Genomic DNA, 14,180 nt, shown 5'->3' with positions numbered 1-14,180 from the left:
TCCACTGAAAGGTCAAACTGAACTTTATTTGTAATTGACAACTCTGGACAATATAAAAATAAATAGATGATTCACAGCCAAGTGGATCATAATACAAAGTGTTATCAAAAGTATGCATCAGCAAGAATGACGAACTCAACACATGCATTAATCACCTTTCCACCAACTTAAACTGTACACGGTCAGAACATTCCATGACCTGTCTAGCAAGTCGGTTTTCCACCACCACCACCACCAGTTGACTGAATATAAAATCATCTTTCAGGCGAGACAGATTCATTGAAAGATTCTTTCTGGAGAATGACGACTTGACCCAAAGTGTTCAGTGACTGTCTTCTTGATCCAATCCATGTTTTTCAATATAGCGTCTGGGAAAACAAAAAAAAACAAAGACACTTTAATAGGGGTTTAACACAGCGACAAACACTTATTTTCAGCTTCTTCAAGTGACCTTCTCCCCCATTAGTGCTGCCGTACAGTTACAATTGCTGTTTGTCAGGACACTGCTTAAAATTATAATTCGGAAGTTCTGTCGCCCCCTAGACTGGACTTCAGTGTTACAACAACAGAAACTGTTGCTTCGATATGACGAACGGGGCCCATTGTATGTGATGATTCCACAATGTTTTTATTGTTTTGAAGGACAGCCGGTGGAGGGGGGGGGGGAGATGGATTCTTCAGAAGAGGCAGTATACAATGCAGACAGAGTGAGTCATTCCCTAGCATTGCTGCGTTTGTGTATACATTGGTCGCTGCGTGTATTTTAAGTCAGATACCTTAATGGGCAGCTAAGGGTTCCTCGCAAAAAGGTTTTGTTCTGTCACAGCAATTATTATTATTGTTTTCGTTTACACAGTAATTACTGTGTGACTATTTTCTACTCCAGAAAAAAAAACATGTTTAATGAGCTTTTTTCAAAAGACAAGGGGCCGCGCTCCGTCCATTGCTAGGTAGAAGGCATCACTTTTCTGCCGTCATTTTCAGTGCGCCACCAAGTGGGCCAGCATGGGAAATTAATTCACAGGCATTCAATAAATACAGTAATTTGCCTCATCTATGTCTTTATAAACTTTGATTTGTGCACTGATGCACAATCATTTTGGAAGAGGAACGGGCCATCTCCAAACTGTGCCCACTGAGGTGGAAATGTCCAAAATCTCTTTGTAAACTGAAGCATTCAGAGTTCCTTTCACTGGAGCTAATATTTTGGACCTTTGAAACTTTGTGGGAACAAGTTGGAGATGGAACCTTCCTGTTCCAAAATCTCTGTGAATCTGTGCACAAATCAAGGTTCACAAAGACACTGATGAGAGAGTTTCATGTGAATTAACTTGACTGGCCTGCACAAATCCTGTGATCTCAACCATATACGAACACTCTTAGAAGAATTAAGAGCGGAGACTGACAGCGAGGCCTTCTCATCCAACATCAGTGTGTAAACTCACAAATATATTCCTGGAAAAACGGTCATAAATTCACTCCCAAACCTTGTTGAAAGCCTTCCCACAAGAGTTTAAGATGCTATAGCTGCAAAGGGGGGACGGTCATGTCCTATTAAACCCTACAGATTATGATGAACGGGATATCACTTAAATTCATATGAGAGTCAAGGCAGGTGAGGGAATACTTTTGGCAATAGTGTGTTTAAAAAAAAAAATCAAATACTGAAAACGAGAGCAAGATGTTGATTTAGAGCTGGATGGAGAAGGAGCTAAAAGGCTTAATCGGCATTGTGTCATCTCTAATAGTGGCTTGGGTAAAATTGACTTTTTTTTTTTTTTCCCCCTCAAACTAAAATAGTTACATACTTCAGGTTAAAAAAAAAAAAAAAAAAAAAAAACAACAACTTTAGGAACCAATCCAAATCAATTTGTAGTGATGCTAGCAGGCTACAATGCAAGCGTGTCAAATGTGCTAAAAACGGACGGGAAAATAATTCAGTCAATATGCAGTGAGCAATACTCTCGTGCGCTGATACAACATGCGCACATTGAAGCCAATTTGGATTTTCCCAGGGAAAGCTGAGTATTTTTTTTTTAATCAATTTAAAGTATTTAATAGCTACCTTTATGTTTTTTTACTGCTTAATTAACACTATTTAGTTTCTAATGAATAGATATAATCCCTCAAGATGAAATTTAAATGACACTGTTGTATATTTTTGGTTGCAGACCACACAAAAACAGAGATGCAACGTGAGATGACTCAGCTGAGTTTCAGGGGCGGTTCAGTGCCTTGGCTCAAGGGCACCTCGATAGTCGCCAGGATGCTGAAGAGCATCTCTCAAACAACTACAGCAGTTGCAATTTCGTTTTCTTGCAACTCGCACAGTACATAACATGTTTATGACACAATATTGCTGAGGACAAGGAAATCAAACCTTCTTGCAAAATTATACAGCGCTTCTTTCCTCTCTTGGAGGGACAAATGCCTGTCACCAGGTGATTTCCCAAAAGATGTTGCAGCAGGCTGTGGGGAAGACAAGATGGAATGAGATTGCATTGAGGGATTACATTTAAAAAGACGGGAGGAGTGACAACTATCGTAGCTTTGTTGAAATTCTCAACGCAAATTGTCCTACGAATGGCACACGTTAGCATGGAATCCAAGAGAAAACCTTTATGGTCGGAGAAGAACTGGAGGAATGAGAGCTGTTCACTGATGCTCCAAACGCCGACGTCTCAGTATCTTCTAATGAAGATTCCTCTTTGTTTTCCAGCAGGTTTGTTATGGTGATGTTAACACAATTGGTTTTTGCTGTCAAATAATCAAAAGGCAACTTTCAGAGTCACTGCATAGAAGATGTAAATTGTTCAGACTGAGGAAAAAGAGGTCATACTCGTCATTTTATTTTCGCAGGCCAACTTGACTGTGATGGTCCCGGTTATCTGGCCAAATTGATTGGCACACACTTCCTAAAGGTTTGAACTACAGTGAAGCCCCTGCTTATCACGGGGGATATGTTAGGGATAATGATTTACTTTATCCCTCCCACACCCTTTAAAACACTTGTGCTTGCGCAGTACAATCATTGGCTTTTCGGGATTGCATTCTTTCACTATTTGACTCCACAAGCGAATTCTTTCAGCAACCAAGAGGAGTCTGCTTTCAGTTTCTCAAATGGTCGGTGGCCGCAACATTTGATGAAATACATGCAGGAAAATGACGTATTTAAGTGCACCCAAAAAAAAAAAAAAAGTGAGTAAGCAGCGAATCTGGGATAAGATGTTGGAGCAGATCAATGCAATAACTTTTGTAAGAAGGTTGAATTTTGCAGAAGACAGCACAGGGGGGGGGGGATTTCGAAAGTAAAAGTGTGCCGAGAGCGTCATACCCAAGTCGTTTGTGATGACATTCAGGGGGATGTGAGGCAGTACATCTTTCACTTGCTGGGCCATTTTAGCTATCCCACGCTCATCTGTTCCCAAACCCTGCACCATAAAACCCAGGCCAATAGATGCAGGTCTTATGCCTAAAGTGAGGAACACGTCAATCAAAATACAAAAAAACATCGGAGTGATATTTGTTTGCATCCGTTGGATTTACTTGCTTACTTGTAGATGTTTGCGGCAGAGCATGTCGCTTCCTTTTGATGTGCTCAGCTTTGTCAGCTTTGGTGATCTTTGTTGAGACCAAGCCGAGTTCACAGGCGAGCAACTGCAAAGGCAAAAATCCCATAGTAAACACAGTTTAGTTGGCAGGCAACCATCGACCAGTGAGCGATTCCCTTTCTGCACTTAGAAACACAGTAGCGAGCACAAACATAGCAATGCAGAGTTAAGAAAAGATTTCTGCGACTGGACGTTCACAAATTTGTATTCAAGTGGCTTTTTTTTTTTTACCTCCTGGACTTTGTTGGCAAACTCCTGGGAGGACTCACCATCTTGTCGGAAAATAGGTGGCAACCAACTGAAGGCAAAAAATGAAAAAAGTTTGGACATTTGGAAAATAATTTCAAAAAAAATCTATTCTCTTGTGAGTGCAACTAAATTGTAATGTACAGGTATATTTATACATTTATGAGGGAGAAGTTGAGTAAAAGTTTTCTTGAGGCTGTTTGTGATTTCTGCTTTAAAAAAAACAAGGGATGACCCGATCCGTTCACGTGATTGAAAATTGGGCTCGATCATAAGATTTTTGACATTTTAAATGTCACAGTGTGACAAAATAATCCAAAAATACAAATATCTTGCGAAATGGAACCGTAATAGCTTCATCTGATATTACACAATGTAACCTTTCTGTTTTTTTTTTCTGTGAAAGTGACGTGTGGGTGATTTTAAAAGGAAGAGTTAGCTAAGAATGTCTTGGAGGTGACGAGTATCCGATTGTGTTATGTATAATGTGATTTTTGTGGCTATGCCCCACAGGGAGGATGTGACCTAGAGGGGAAAGAGACGTTCTGGAAGGAGTTAGGCGAAGTAGATCAGATGCGATCTGAAGGAGGTTACCGACTGTAGGGTCGTGGTAGGGGAGAGTGTGGCTAGACAGCACAGGATGGTGGTGTGTAAAATCACTCTGGTGGTGGGGAGGACGATTAAGAAGACAAAAGGCAGAGCAGAGAACCATTTGGTAGAAGCTGAGAAAGGAAGAGTGTTGTGTGGCTTTTCAAGAAGAGATGAGACAGGCCCTCGGTGGACAGAAGGAGCTTCCAGAAGACCAGATCACAACAGTCAAGGTGATCAGAAAGATAGTAGCTATTTAAAAACATGTGATCGGGACATCCCTATACTTTTCCTGTTTGCTATCTTAAAAATAACATCTTGCAGCCCACTGAGCAAGATACTGCCAAAGTTGGTCTTGGTGCCTGAATGTGTTACTTTCCTATTATATTGTACGAATCATCTTGACTGAGTGAATTGGGTAATAGCGTAAAAGCGCTTTAATTAGTACCTTGCAGGTAGAAAAGTGCGATACAAATGACGTCCATTTACCATAAGGAAAAATACGGACTGTACGTTTTGATGATTTAACCAAGAAGCAAGCGATAATGATACAAGATATTTAGTACCTTACATGATACACTGTAAATGGAGAAAAAAATGTCCATAGCAGCTCTGTCAACCAACTGGTCTCAGGAGTGCTCTGCAGATGAAATACAGAAATTATTTTGTTGAATTACAAAACATTTTAGGTGCATCTTACTGACAAACAAGGGCAAGCTAATTGCTATATGTAAAGGAAGCAAAAAATATCCATCCATCCATCCATCCATCCATTTTCTTCCGCTTATCCGAGGTCGGGTCGCAGGGGCAGTAGCTTTAGCCACTTCATCCAGCTCTTCCGGGGGGACTCCGAGGCGTTCCCGGGCCAGCCGAAAGACTCAGTCTCTCCAGTGTGTCCTGGGTCGTCCCCGGGGTCTCTTCCCGGTGGGACGTGCCCGGAACACCTCACCGGGGAGGCGTCAGGGAGGCATCCGAATCACATGCCCGGGCCACCTCATCTGGCTCCTCTCGATGTGCAAGAGCGGCGGCTCTACTCTGAGATCCTTCCGGATGGCCGAGCTTCTCACCCTCTCTCTAAGGGAGAGCCCGGACACCCTACGGAGGAAACTCATTTCGGCCGCTTGTATCGGGGATCTTGTTTTTTCGGTCACGATCCACAGCTCGAGACCATAGGTGAGGGTAGGAACGTAGATCGACCGGTAAATTGAGAGCTTCGCCTTTCGGTTTAGCTCCTTCTTTACCACAACGGACCGATACAAAGTCCGTATCACTGCAGACGCTGCACCGATACGCCTGTCGATCTCCCGTTCCATTCTTCCCTCACTCGTGAACAAGACCCCAAGATACTTGAACTCCTCCACTTGGGGCAGGATCTCATCCCCGACCTGCAGAGGGCATGCCACCCTTTTCCGACTGAGGACCATGGTCTCAGATTTGGAGGTGCCGATTCTCATCCCAGCTGCTTCACACTCGGCTGCAAACTGCTCCAGAGATAGTTGGAGATCACGGGTTGATGAAGCCAACAGAACGACATCATCTGCAAAAAGCAGAGATGCAATACTGAGGGCACCAAACCGGACCCCCTTTACGCCTCGGCTGCGCCTTGAAATTCTGTCCATAAAAGTTATGAACAGAATCGGTGACAAAGGGCAGCCTTGGCTGCCCTCGGGAGTCAAACCCTCACCGGGAATGAGTCCGACTTGCTGCCGGATATGAGGACCAAACTTTGACTCCGGTCGTACAGGGACCGAACAGCCCATATCAGGGGTTCGGTACCACATACTCCCGAAGCACCCCCCACAGGACTACCTGAGGGACACGGTCGAACGCCTTCTCCAAGTCCACAAAACACATGTAGACTGGTTGGGCGAACTCCCATGCACCCTGCCGAGGCTGTCGAGCTGGTCCACTGTTCCACGGCGAGGACGAAAACCACACTGCTCCTCCTGGATCTGAGATTCGACTTCCCGACGGACCCTCCTCTCCAGCACCCCTGAATAGACCTTACCAGGGAGGCTGAGGAGTGTGATCCCCCTGTAGTTGGAACACACCCTCCGGTCTGCCAAACCACCACCCCGGTCTGCCAATCCAGAGGGACTGTCCCCGATGTCCACGCGATGTTGCAGAGGTGTGTCAACCAGGACAGCCCCACAACATCCAGAGCCTTTAGGAACTCCGGGCGAATCTCATCCACCCGCGGGGCCTTTTGCTGCCGTTCCTCCCAATCACGCCCTTCCAAGTCTCTCTGTCCTTGCCCACGTGAGCATTGGAGTCCCCCAGCAGAACGATGGAGTCCCTAGCGGGAGCGCTCTCCAGCGGCCCTTCCAAGGACTCCAAAAAAGGTGGGTACTCTGGACTGCCGTTTGGTGCACGGGCGTAAACAACAGTCAGGACCCGTGCCCCCACCCGAAGGCGGAGGGAGGCTACCCTATCGTCCACAGGGGTCCACCAGGGTGAACCCCAACGTACAGGCGCCGAGCCGGGGGGGTCAATAAGTATACCCACACCTGCTCGGCGCCTCTCACCGTGGGCAATTCCAGAGTGGAAGAGAGTCCAACCCCTCTCAAGAGGACTGGTACCAGAGCCCCAAGTTGTGCGTGGAGACGAGTCCGACTATCTAGTCGGAACTTCTCGACCTCACACACCAGCTCGGGCTCCTTCCCTGCCAGAGAGTCGACATTCGACGTTCTTAGAGTCAGCTTCTGTAGCCAGGGATCGGATCGCCAAGGTCCCAGCCTTCGGCCACCGCCCGGCTCGCACTGCGCCCGACCCCTATGGCCCCTCCCATAGGTGGTGAGCCCATGGGAAGGCAAAATATATATATATATATATTTTTTTAGCACAGCCACTCTCTCTGGTCTATTAATTGTGCAACACACAACATACAGTATAGAAGACATAATGCACTTGAAAATACTCTGCAATAAAATAACAATTATATATTTATCTCTGCACACTTAGGCCTATAGATGTCTAAAAAAATTATATTACCAAAGCAATCAGAGGTCTTGCCACCCTCAAGGCCACAGGTTGAATGGAGTCAGTCAGAGAGAAGGGCCAAGAACTGAGAAGAAAAAAACAGAAAGATTAGTTTGAGTGTTGCCCTGTGATCGACCGGCGACCAGTCCAGGGTGCAGACCGCCTTTCGCCGGAAGCCAGCTGGGATAGGCTCCAGCTTCCCGCAACCCTGAAGAGGATAAGTGGTATAGAAAATGGATGGATGGATAATTTCACTGTATACGTTGTCATTTTACCATGATCAAAACAACAAAAACAAAAGAATTACAAACACAATGTCCCATTTGGCGGCATGGTGGACTAGTAGTTATCAAGTCAGCCTCATAGTCAAAGTTACTGGTTCTAATCAGGCCCTCCTGTGCGGAATTTGTACGTTCTCACTAGTGCTGGGCGATATGGCCTAACGATATTGCGACCCCTCACCTCACCACTGTCTTCTAAACTGCTCTTCATCCTAGCAGAGACGCTTCTGTCACATAACACACCTGACACCTCTCTCCTTTCCTCTTCTCTACTCTTCTCTTTCTAAGAAGACACTTTCCACCTCTCCTTCGTCAGCTTGGACTTGTGTTTGGGGTCACTTTTATGCCAACAGCAATCATGGATCCCAACATCATGACAATCCTTCCACTATGCTTGCTGCCGCCACACATGCTTGACATTATCTGAACCAAAAGGTTTTTTTTTTCCCCAAAGGTGCTATTCACATGAAAATTTCACCAGATGTTGGGAACAACCCAAGTAATCCATACATACAAAGAAGGTAAAACAAACAAGCTCAGAAATTAAGCTGTGTGTAATAATGTCAAATGACACAGGGAAAAAGTATTGGGCACGCCAACTGGTATTTATTTAATACTTTGTACAAAAGCCTTTGTTTGCAATGACAGCTTCAAGACTCCTCCTTTATGGAGAAACTAGTCGCATGCATTGCTCTGGTGTGATTTTGCCCAGTCCTCCACACAAGCAGTCCTCAAATCTTGAAGGTTCCATGGTCTTCTTTTATGGACCTTGAGTTTCAGTTCTTTCCATAGATTTTCGATTGGATTCACGTCAGGTGATTCGCTGGGCCATTCTAGTAGCTTTATTTTTTTTCTTTGAAACCAATTTAGAGTTTTCGTGACAGTTTGTTTTGGATCATTATCCTGCTGAAATGTCCACCCTCGTTTCATTTTCATCATCCTCGTAGATGGCAGCAGATTTTTGTCAAGAATGTCCCGGTACATTTTCCCATTCATCCTTCCTTCAATAATAAGGTTGGGCATCGAGAACCGATTGAATCGGGACTAACGTTCCGGTTTCGATGCCTCGTCCTCCAGCTGCGAAGAAGTGGGGGGAAAACAACGAAGAAGCGGCGTAAACCAACAAAGAAGAATGCGCACAATGACGTGCTTGTGCCCAATGGCGGCTGCGGCGAACAAAAGTGTGTCTTAACTTTGTTAAAATTAATGACCATTGGCCTCAGTGCAACACTTGGAATAAGATTACATTGTGCAAAGGAGGCTTTCGCGATGTGTAGCATCTGACGCGCTGCGAGTGCATTACTCACTGTTTTCCTTGAGACAACATTACCTGCGAATTCCAGGTCTTTTTAAAGCTCTCCAGAGATGGTCCTTGGCTCTTGGACAACTCTTCTGATTATTCTTTGCACTCCTCTGTCAGAAATCTTGCGAGGAGCACCTGATCAAGGCAAATTTATGGTGGTATGATTGGCTTTCCATTTACGTATTATGGCCCCAACCTAGGTCACTGGAGCGTCTAGAAGCTTAGATATGTGCCCGTTATGTTTTCCAAGAATTAGTTTGCGATGGTCTTGAGACAGCTCTCTGCTCTTACCCATTTTGAGATGTGTCTTGACTCACACCTTGGCAATGTTACATTTTTCTAGACCATCAAATAGGACTGAACCAGCTGATATTCATTTGCACTGACAAGGGGCTGGATTGCTGTTTGATTATTGATAGATTTTAGGTGTTGTCTTGGCTTTCCATGCCTTTTTGCACCTCCCTTTCTTCATGTGTTCAATACTTTTTCCCTGTGTCATTTCATATTTTTCTACTTTCTTTGTTTGTATGGATTACTTGGGTTGTTTCCAACATCTGGTGAAATGTTCAAGTCAATATCACCTTTGGAAGTATATTTAGTGAGAAAAAGGGTGACATGCAATGCTTTTTTCAGCCGCTGTAATACTGTCTTTGCTCACATAGCCTTGTGAGCTGCGGACTCTGAGGTTACATTCCGGTGGCTAAAGCTAACACGTGCTAACTTGTCCGCAGATAATATTGAGCTTGTCGGCAGTTTGAAGCCATTTCATGCTCCCGGCTCCCACACAGTCACGCACACACAACTTGTTGGAAGACAGGCAGTCATTGGCTCACTGTCGGCTTTTTGGGTACTGACTGACCTTTAAGACACCGTTTGAATGGAGTGCTGTCGCATAAGTTATTTATTTATTTTATTTTTTTAAACTACAGGGCCTAAAAAACAACTGGTACCGTGCTTTTTTTCCCATCAAAATACCAAAGTACGGTACTGGTTTCGGTACTTGGTGCAACACTAGTCCCTAGCCTGCTTGTTTCTTGTCTTGTGCATCATCTTTAGACAAGGCTTTTCTTATGGGATGACTGCCATGCAGACCAATTTGATGCAGCGTGCGGCGGATGGTCTGAGCACTGACAGGCTAATCCCCACCCCTTAACCTCTGCAGCAATGCTGGCAGTAGGGCTGGGCGATTAACCAAAATTTGTGATTTCAATTTTGGCTTCTCACGATCATATAAACGCTATAATCGAAGAAAACCGATTAATGTACCGATGCACCGGTTGTGTATGCAAGTTCCTGCGCTGTACACGCACCCTGAATGCACCGTGTTGCTTGTGGCAAACGTATGACGCATGTTCTTCTGCCTTCCCTGAGCGTGCTTAAAGCCGTTTCGTGACACCCCAGTTGGAGCTTACTGTCAAACTAAACGCAAAACAAAAATAATGACTCACATTGAATATTTAAATACAAGACACACATCGGTTTATAAATCGCCAACCTATGCTATCAGTCAGTGGAAAACCGTATTGACGGGCTAGCTAACTTTAGCATTAGATCACGGGAGGGATTCACCTTCAAATATTTACACACAAACGTATGTAGTGCACTAAAATTGTCTCACAAAGCATTGCAAAAAGTAGCAAGCGACCAATGGTCACGCACCGAGTCATGATACACCATAATGCATTGCGTCTTCAGAGAAAGCAACACTACATGGGGAGTAGGGAGTGAGTGAACGATTTTGGACACAGCCATTGTCTTTGTGTGAGTGGGACCTGCGCTGTCCATCTGCGAATCATCATGTGCATCAGAGAGAAAGAAAGGTCTGTATTCACAATTATCTGTGATTGTCCTAATTGAAATTTTATGTATCAAAGTTACCAATGGTATCGGTGAGACTGGGTGAGTGCTGAAGAGTGAATACTCGTACTGGTATGGGTCTGAAAAAAAAAAAAGTGGTGTTGAACATCCCTAAGATACCCACGCGTACGAACCCAGATGTATCGCAAGTTGTTCAAATTTGAAGACAAGAGTCTTCTCGTAGCTGCACTGACCTGAACTTTAGCAGGCCGGCACGCCCATTTGTGGTGTCCTCTTCAGGGAGCAAAAGCAATGGTGAGGCCCCTTCGGTGGAGCAGTACCTCTGAAGTGACTCTCCTATCGCTCCTCTGCCAAGCGTAGAGTGCACTTCCATGAAGCCTCTGGCCCAGCACACAAAACCTGTGGAGCCCTCAAACTGGGGCTAGTGAGCAAGGAACAGGGATTGCACAGTAAACACAATTTTTCCATTTTCATACATATTCAGCATTCAATGAAGTGCAGGGAGTCCTTGGTTTGCAGTCCTGAATTATGAGGTTTCGAAGTTACTCCCGGCGGGATAAGAGTACGTTGTCCTGTGGCATAAGAAGGCACACTCAATCACTGCTATAGCTAGTGTTTTTATTTGGTTGGTTCCATTTATGACAAAATAAACCTCAGTCGAAATGTAATCGGTCAAAGAGGAAAAGTGTGACGATTACAATAATCGAACAAAAAAAATAAATAAAAATTTTATTACGATGTAGCAGCGTCGTAGTGACAAGAACGTGGTACGCGTATCTCTATCCTGACTGCTAAGTAGTTAGTCGGGTTGAAACGGGATAGGTTTACCAATACACCTTTGATAGCCTTTCCAACTTTTTGCATTACCATTTGATAGCTAGATAGTACTTTATTAATCCCAGAAGGTACAATAAATGTGTATCCCCATTGCCATCCTTCCAGAATAAGTCAGGGCTTCTTGTACACCAGCGTTGTGTTCAATGCAAACAGGCCCAAAATCCGCACTGGGCAAGTCAATTTGTGAGTAAACTGGGGGAAAAAAAAAAAAGTCTGAATTATTTCAGTATTCATATTTTTGTGACATTTTTGTTTTCTAATGTGTCGTGAGATTTTTCTCCTATAAAAAAATCGGTGCCTGGGCTCAATAAAAGTTGGGAAAGACTCGTCGTCACGAGCTTTACTGCATTCTGTAATGCGACAGATATCACTTGCACTCAGCATTCGTGTTTACATTGTTGTAACCAATAAGATAAGGGAGTGAGGTAATGTAGTTCGCTGTGTGAACACTTAAGTTTTAATACACAGACATTATTATTATCTTTTTAACTTATATGACAGTGGAGAACATTAACTGAGACGATGCCTGGACAATTCATAAAAGGCAACAGTTTGATCCTGGGACAGATTTAGTCAACGTTCGTAATTTTCAACGGGAAATTTTGAGGTCATGTTAGGACACTTGAGAAATATGTTCCACCTGAGGGGTCTCACTGCACATTCAGTAAAAATACTGAGTAGAAGTGAAGAATAAAAAGAAAAAGACTCACAGTACAGCAGGGGGTCAGGAGATTGATTATGTTGTGATCAAACTCTGTCACGTGATTGCATATGTAAAGTTTGGTATTTTTGTCTCTGGAGCGAGGATTTTGCTGCCTCACGTGCATTCCCAAGACTGAACACATAACCCGCACAACGAATCTGTCAGGGCAGAGAAAAAGTGACTTCTCAAAAACAAAAAAAAGGTACAGACTGAGAAGATTAGTTCAACAACGTTAAAAGCAAAATTTGGCTCATGAGCTGCCTGACTGTACTAGTCAACAGCTAATAACCTCACAGCAACCCGTGCGGACAAATGTAGCGCGGGCATTGTAGTTGTGAAAGACAGCCCTTCAGCAAGTATTTCCTGTACGGTACATGAGGCAATGTTCAGGATAACCAAAAAAAAACAAAAGAATACTACATTTGAGTCCCACAATAATATGACCGACCGGCGTGAGCAAGCATTAAAACTCACATACTGATAGCGATATTCAGAACAATCAAGTTTGCTCTTTGAGGAAATTGCGCAGAACACAACAGTCGACATCTTGTGTGTGTGTTTGTGTGTGTCAGGGGAGTAAATGACAGACAATGTACAGTTACCTACCTTCTTAGAAAACTTTCTGGCAGGGCACAGCTGACCAAGAATACATGGACACCAATAAAAATCCGTAGTAACATCAAACAAATGCCAACTGGAAAGTAAATCATCAACAGCAGCAGGACAAGTGTATCTTTGGGTAACCTGTGCAAAAATAAATGGGGAATAATCAGGAATATAACATGACATGAACAAATGACTAAATAGGTCCTTAAGAGACATCGAATACTCTTTCATATAATTATTGAAAACAATCTTTTAAGTGCCCTTAGAGAACGAGCACTACGTTAAGAGTTGACACTTTCGACACGTCGCAATACGTGTATGTTTCGCAACAAGTTGCATCATTCCAATAGAAACGTTAGCTCAATTCGGAATGACCTCTCCCTAATTGGAGTATATTGGGCAAAGACGATACCATCGGAAAGGTCATTACCGATAATATGGCTACTTACAAATATTTGGAGCGTAATAAGGCAGCTAGCATTACATAACACAGTGACCCTTCATTGACTTACCGGCGAAAGTCAATCATATCTTCAATAACCGGAGCCTCCATGTCTGTCGACTCAGAGCTTTACGCAAGTCGACGCCTCTATAAAAACAACCAGCTCCTTCTCCCTGAAAATAAATCAATCATCACGATGAGGAAAAAACAAACGTGTCGTTTATTCGAGAGCGCACGGGAAGCAAACCTGTGTGGAAGCTACTGTTCACTCGACGATGTGACGAAATTCGGACACAAAGGTTTTTTTTTGGGGGGGGGGGGGGGTTTTCGAAAAGCCCAAAGTGAAAGTTGACGAGTTAGCTTAAATGTCGGTTCTGTTAGCCATGCTAGTGGGTATTCGCTCCAATAACCTTCGCCAAATCGCTTCCGGAGCAAACCCTGCAAAATAAAATGACCAACGAGCGAAAAAAACAAACAAACCAACACGTTAATGCTGTCTATGTACTGTATTACTGTGGATGTTGAGCAAAATTGTATTATGTGACTTAAGTTAAAACAAACAACATCGAACAAAATCAATCGGCATTGCTTATGGCGATTGACTTGTTTCTCAACCTCCTCTTGAATCAACACAACTGTCGAATATGAAATCACCTGTGAACGTCTATTATGTCCAAATACGCGATGTTTCGGCTAAATAACATGATAATACAATGTGAAATGTGGTATTGACCTCCAAGAGGTAGGTTGGAAATAAAAACGTCCT

At 43.8% G+C, this 14,180-nt stretch overlaps 1 protein-coding gene across 1 annotated transcript; it reads right to left on the bottom strand.

Moving 5' to 3' along the window:
• Positions 1-5: 5 nt before the first annotated feature.
• aup1 (AUP1 lipid droplet regulating VLDL assembly factor) lies at positions 6-13,885 on the bottom strand. The gene is made up of 13 exons (XM_061685185.1): positions 13,662-13,885; positions 13,485-13,587; positions 12,973-13,110; positions 12,374-12,524; positions 11,060-11,247; positions 7,437-7,509; positions 5,012-5,085; positions 3,843-3,909; positions 3,555-3,657; positions 3,335-3,472; positions 2,618-2,757; positions 2,381-2,469; positions 6-368 (listed from the first exon to the last, which is right to left on the bottom strand). The coding sequence occupies exons 2-13, from the start codon at positions 13,523-13,525 to the stop codon at positions 323-325; spliced, it is 1,248 nt and encodes a 415-aa protein (XP_061541169.1). The 5' UTR covers positions 13,526-13,587; positions 13,662-13,885; the 3' UTR covers positions 6-322.
• Between the last annotated feature and the right edge of the window lie 295 nt (positions 13,886-14,180).

This window comes from Phycodurus eques, chromosome 9 (genome assembly GCF_024500275.1).
Source record: "Phycodurus eques isolate BA_2022a chromosome 9, UOR_Pequ_1.1, whole genome shotgun sequence".
Classification (NCBI taxonomy): Eukaryota; Metazoa; Chordata; class Actinopteri; order Syngnathiformes; family Syngnathidae; genus Phycodurus; species Phycodurus eques.
This window is presented reverse-complemented; position numbering and strand designations above follow the sequence as displayed.

Excerpts from the sequence above, each read along its gene's own strand:
- aup1 (XM_061685185.1), bottom strand. The coding sequence starts at position 13,525 with ATGGAGGCTCCGGTTATTGAAGATATGATTGACTTTCGCCG. Across the intron at positions 11,248-12,373 it reads TCCTGACCCCCTGCTGTACT|CCCCAGTTTGAGGGCTCCAC; the intron begins GTGAGTCTTTTT and ends CTTGCTCACTAG. Across the intron at positions 2,470-2,617 it reads GTTCTTCTCCGACCATAAAG|CCTGCTGCAACATCTTTTGG; the intron begins GTTTTCTCTTGG and ends TCTTCCCCACAG.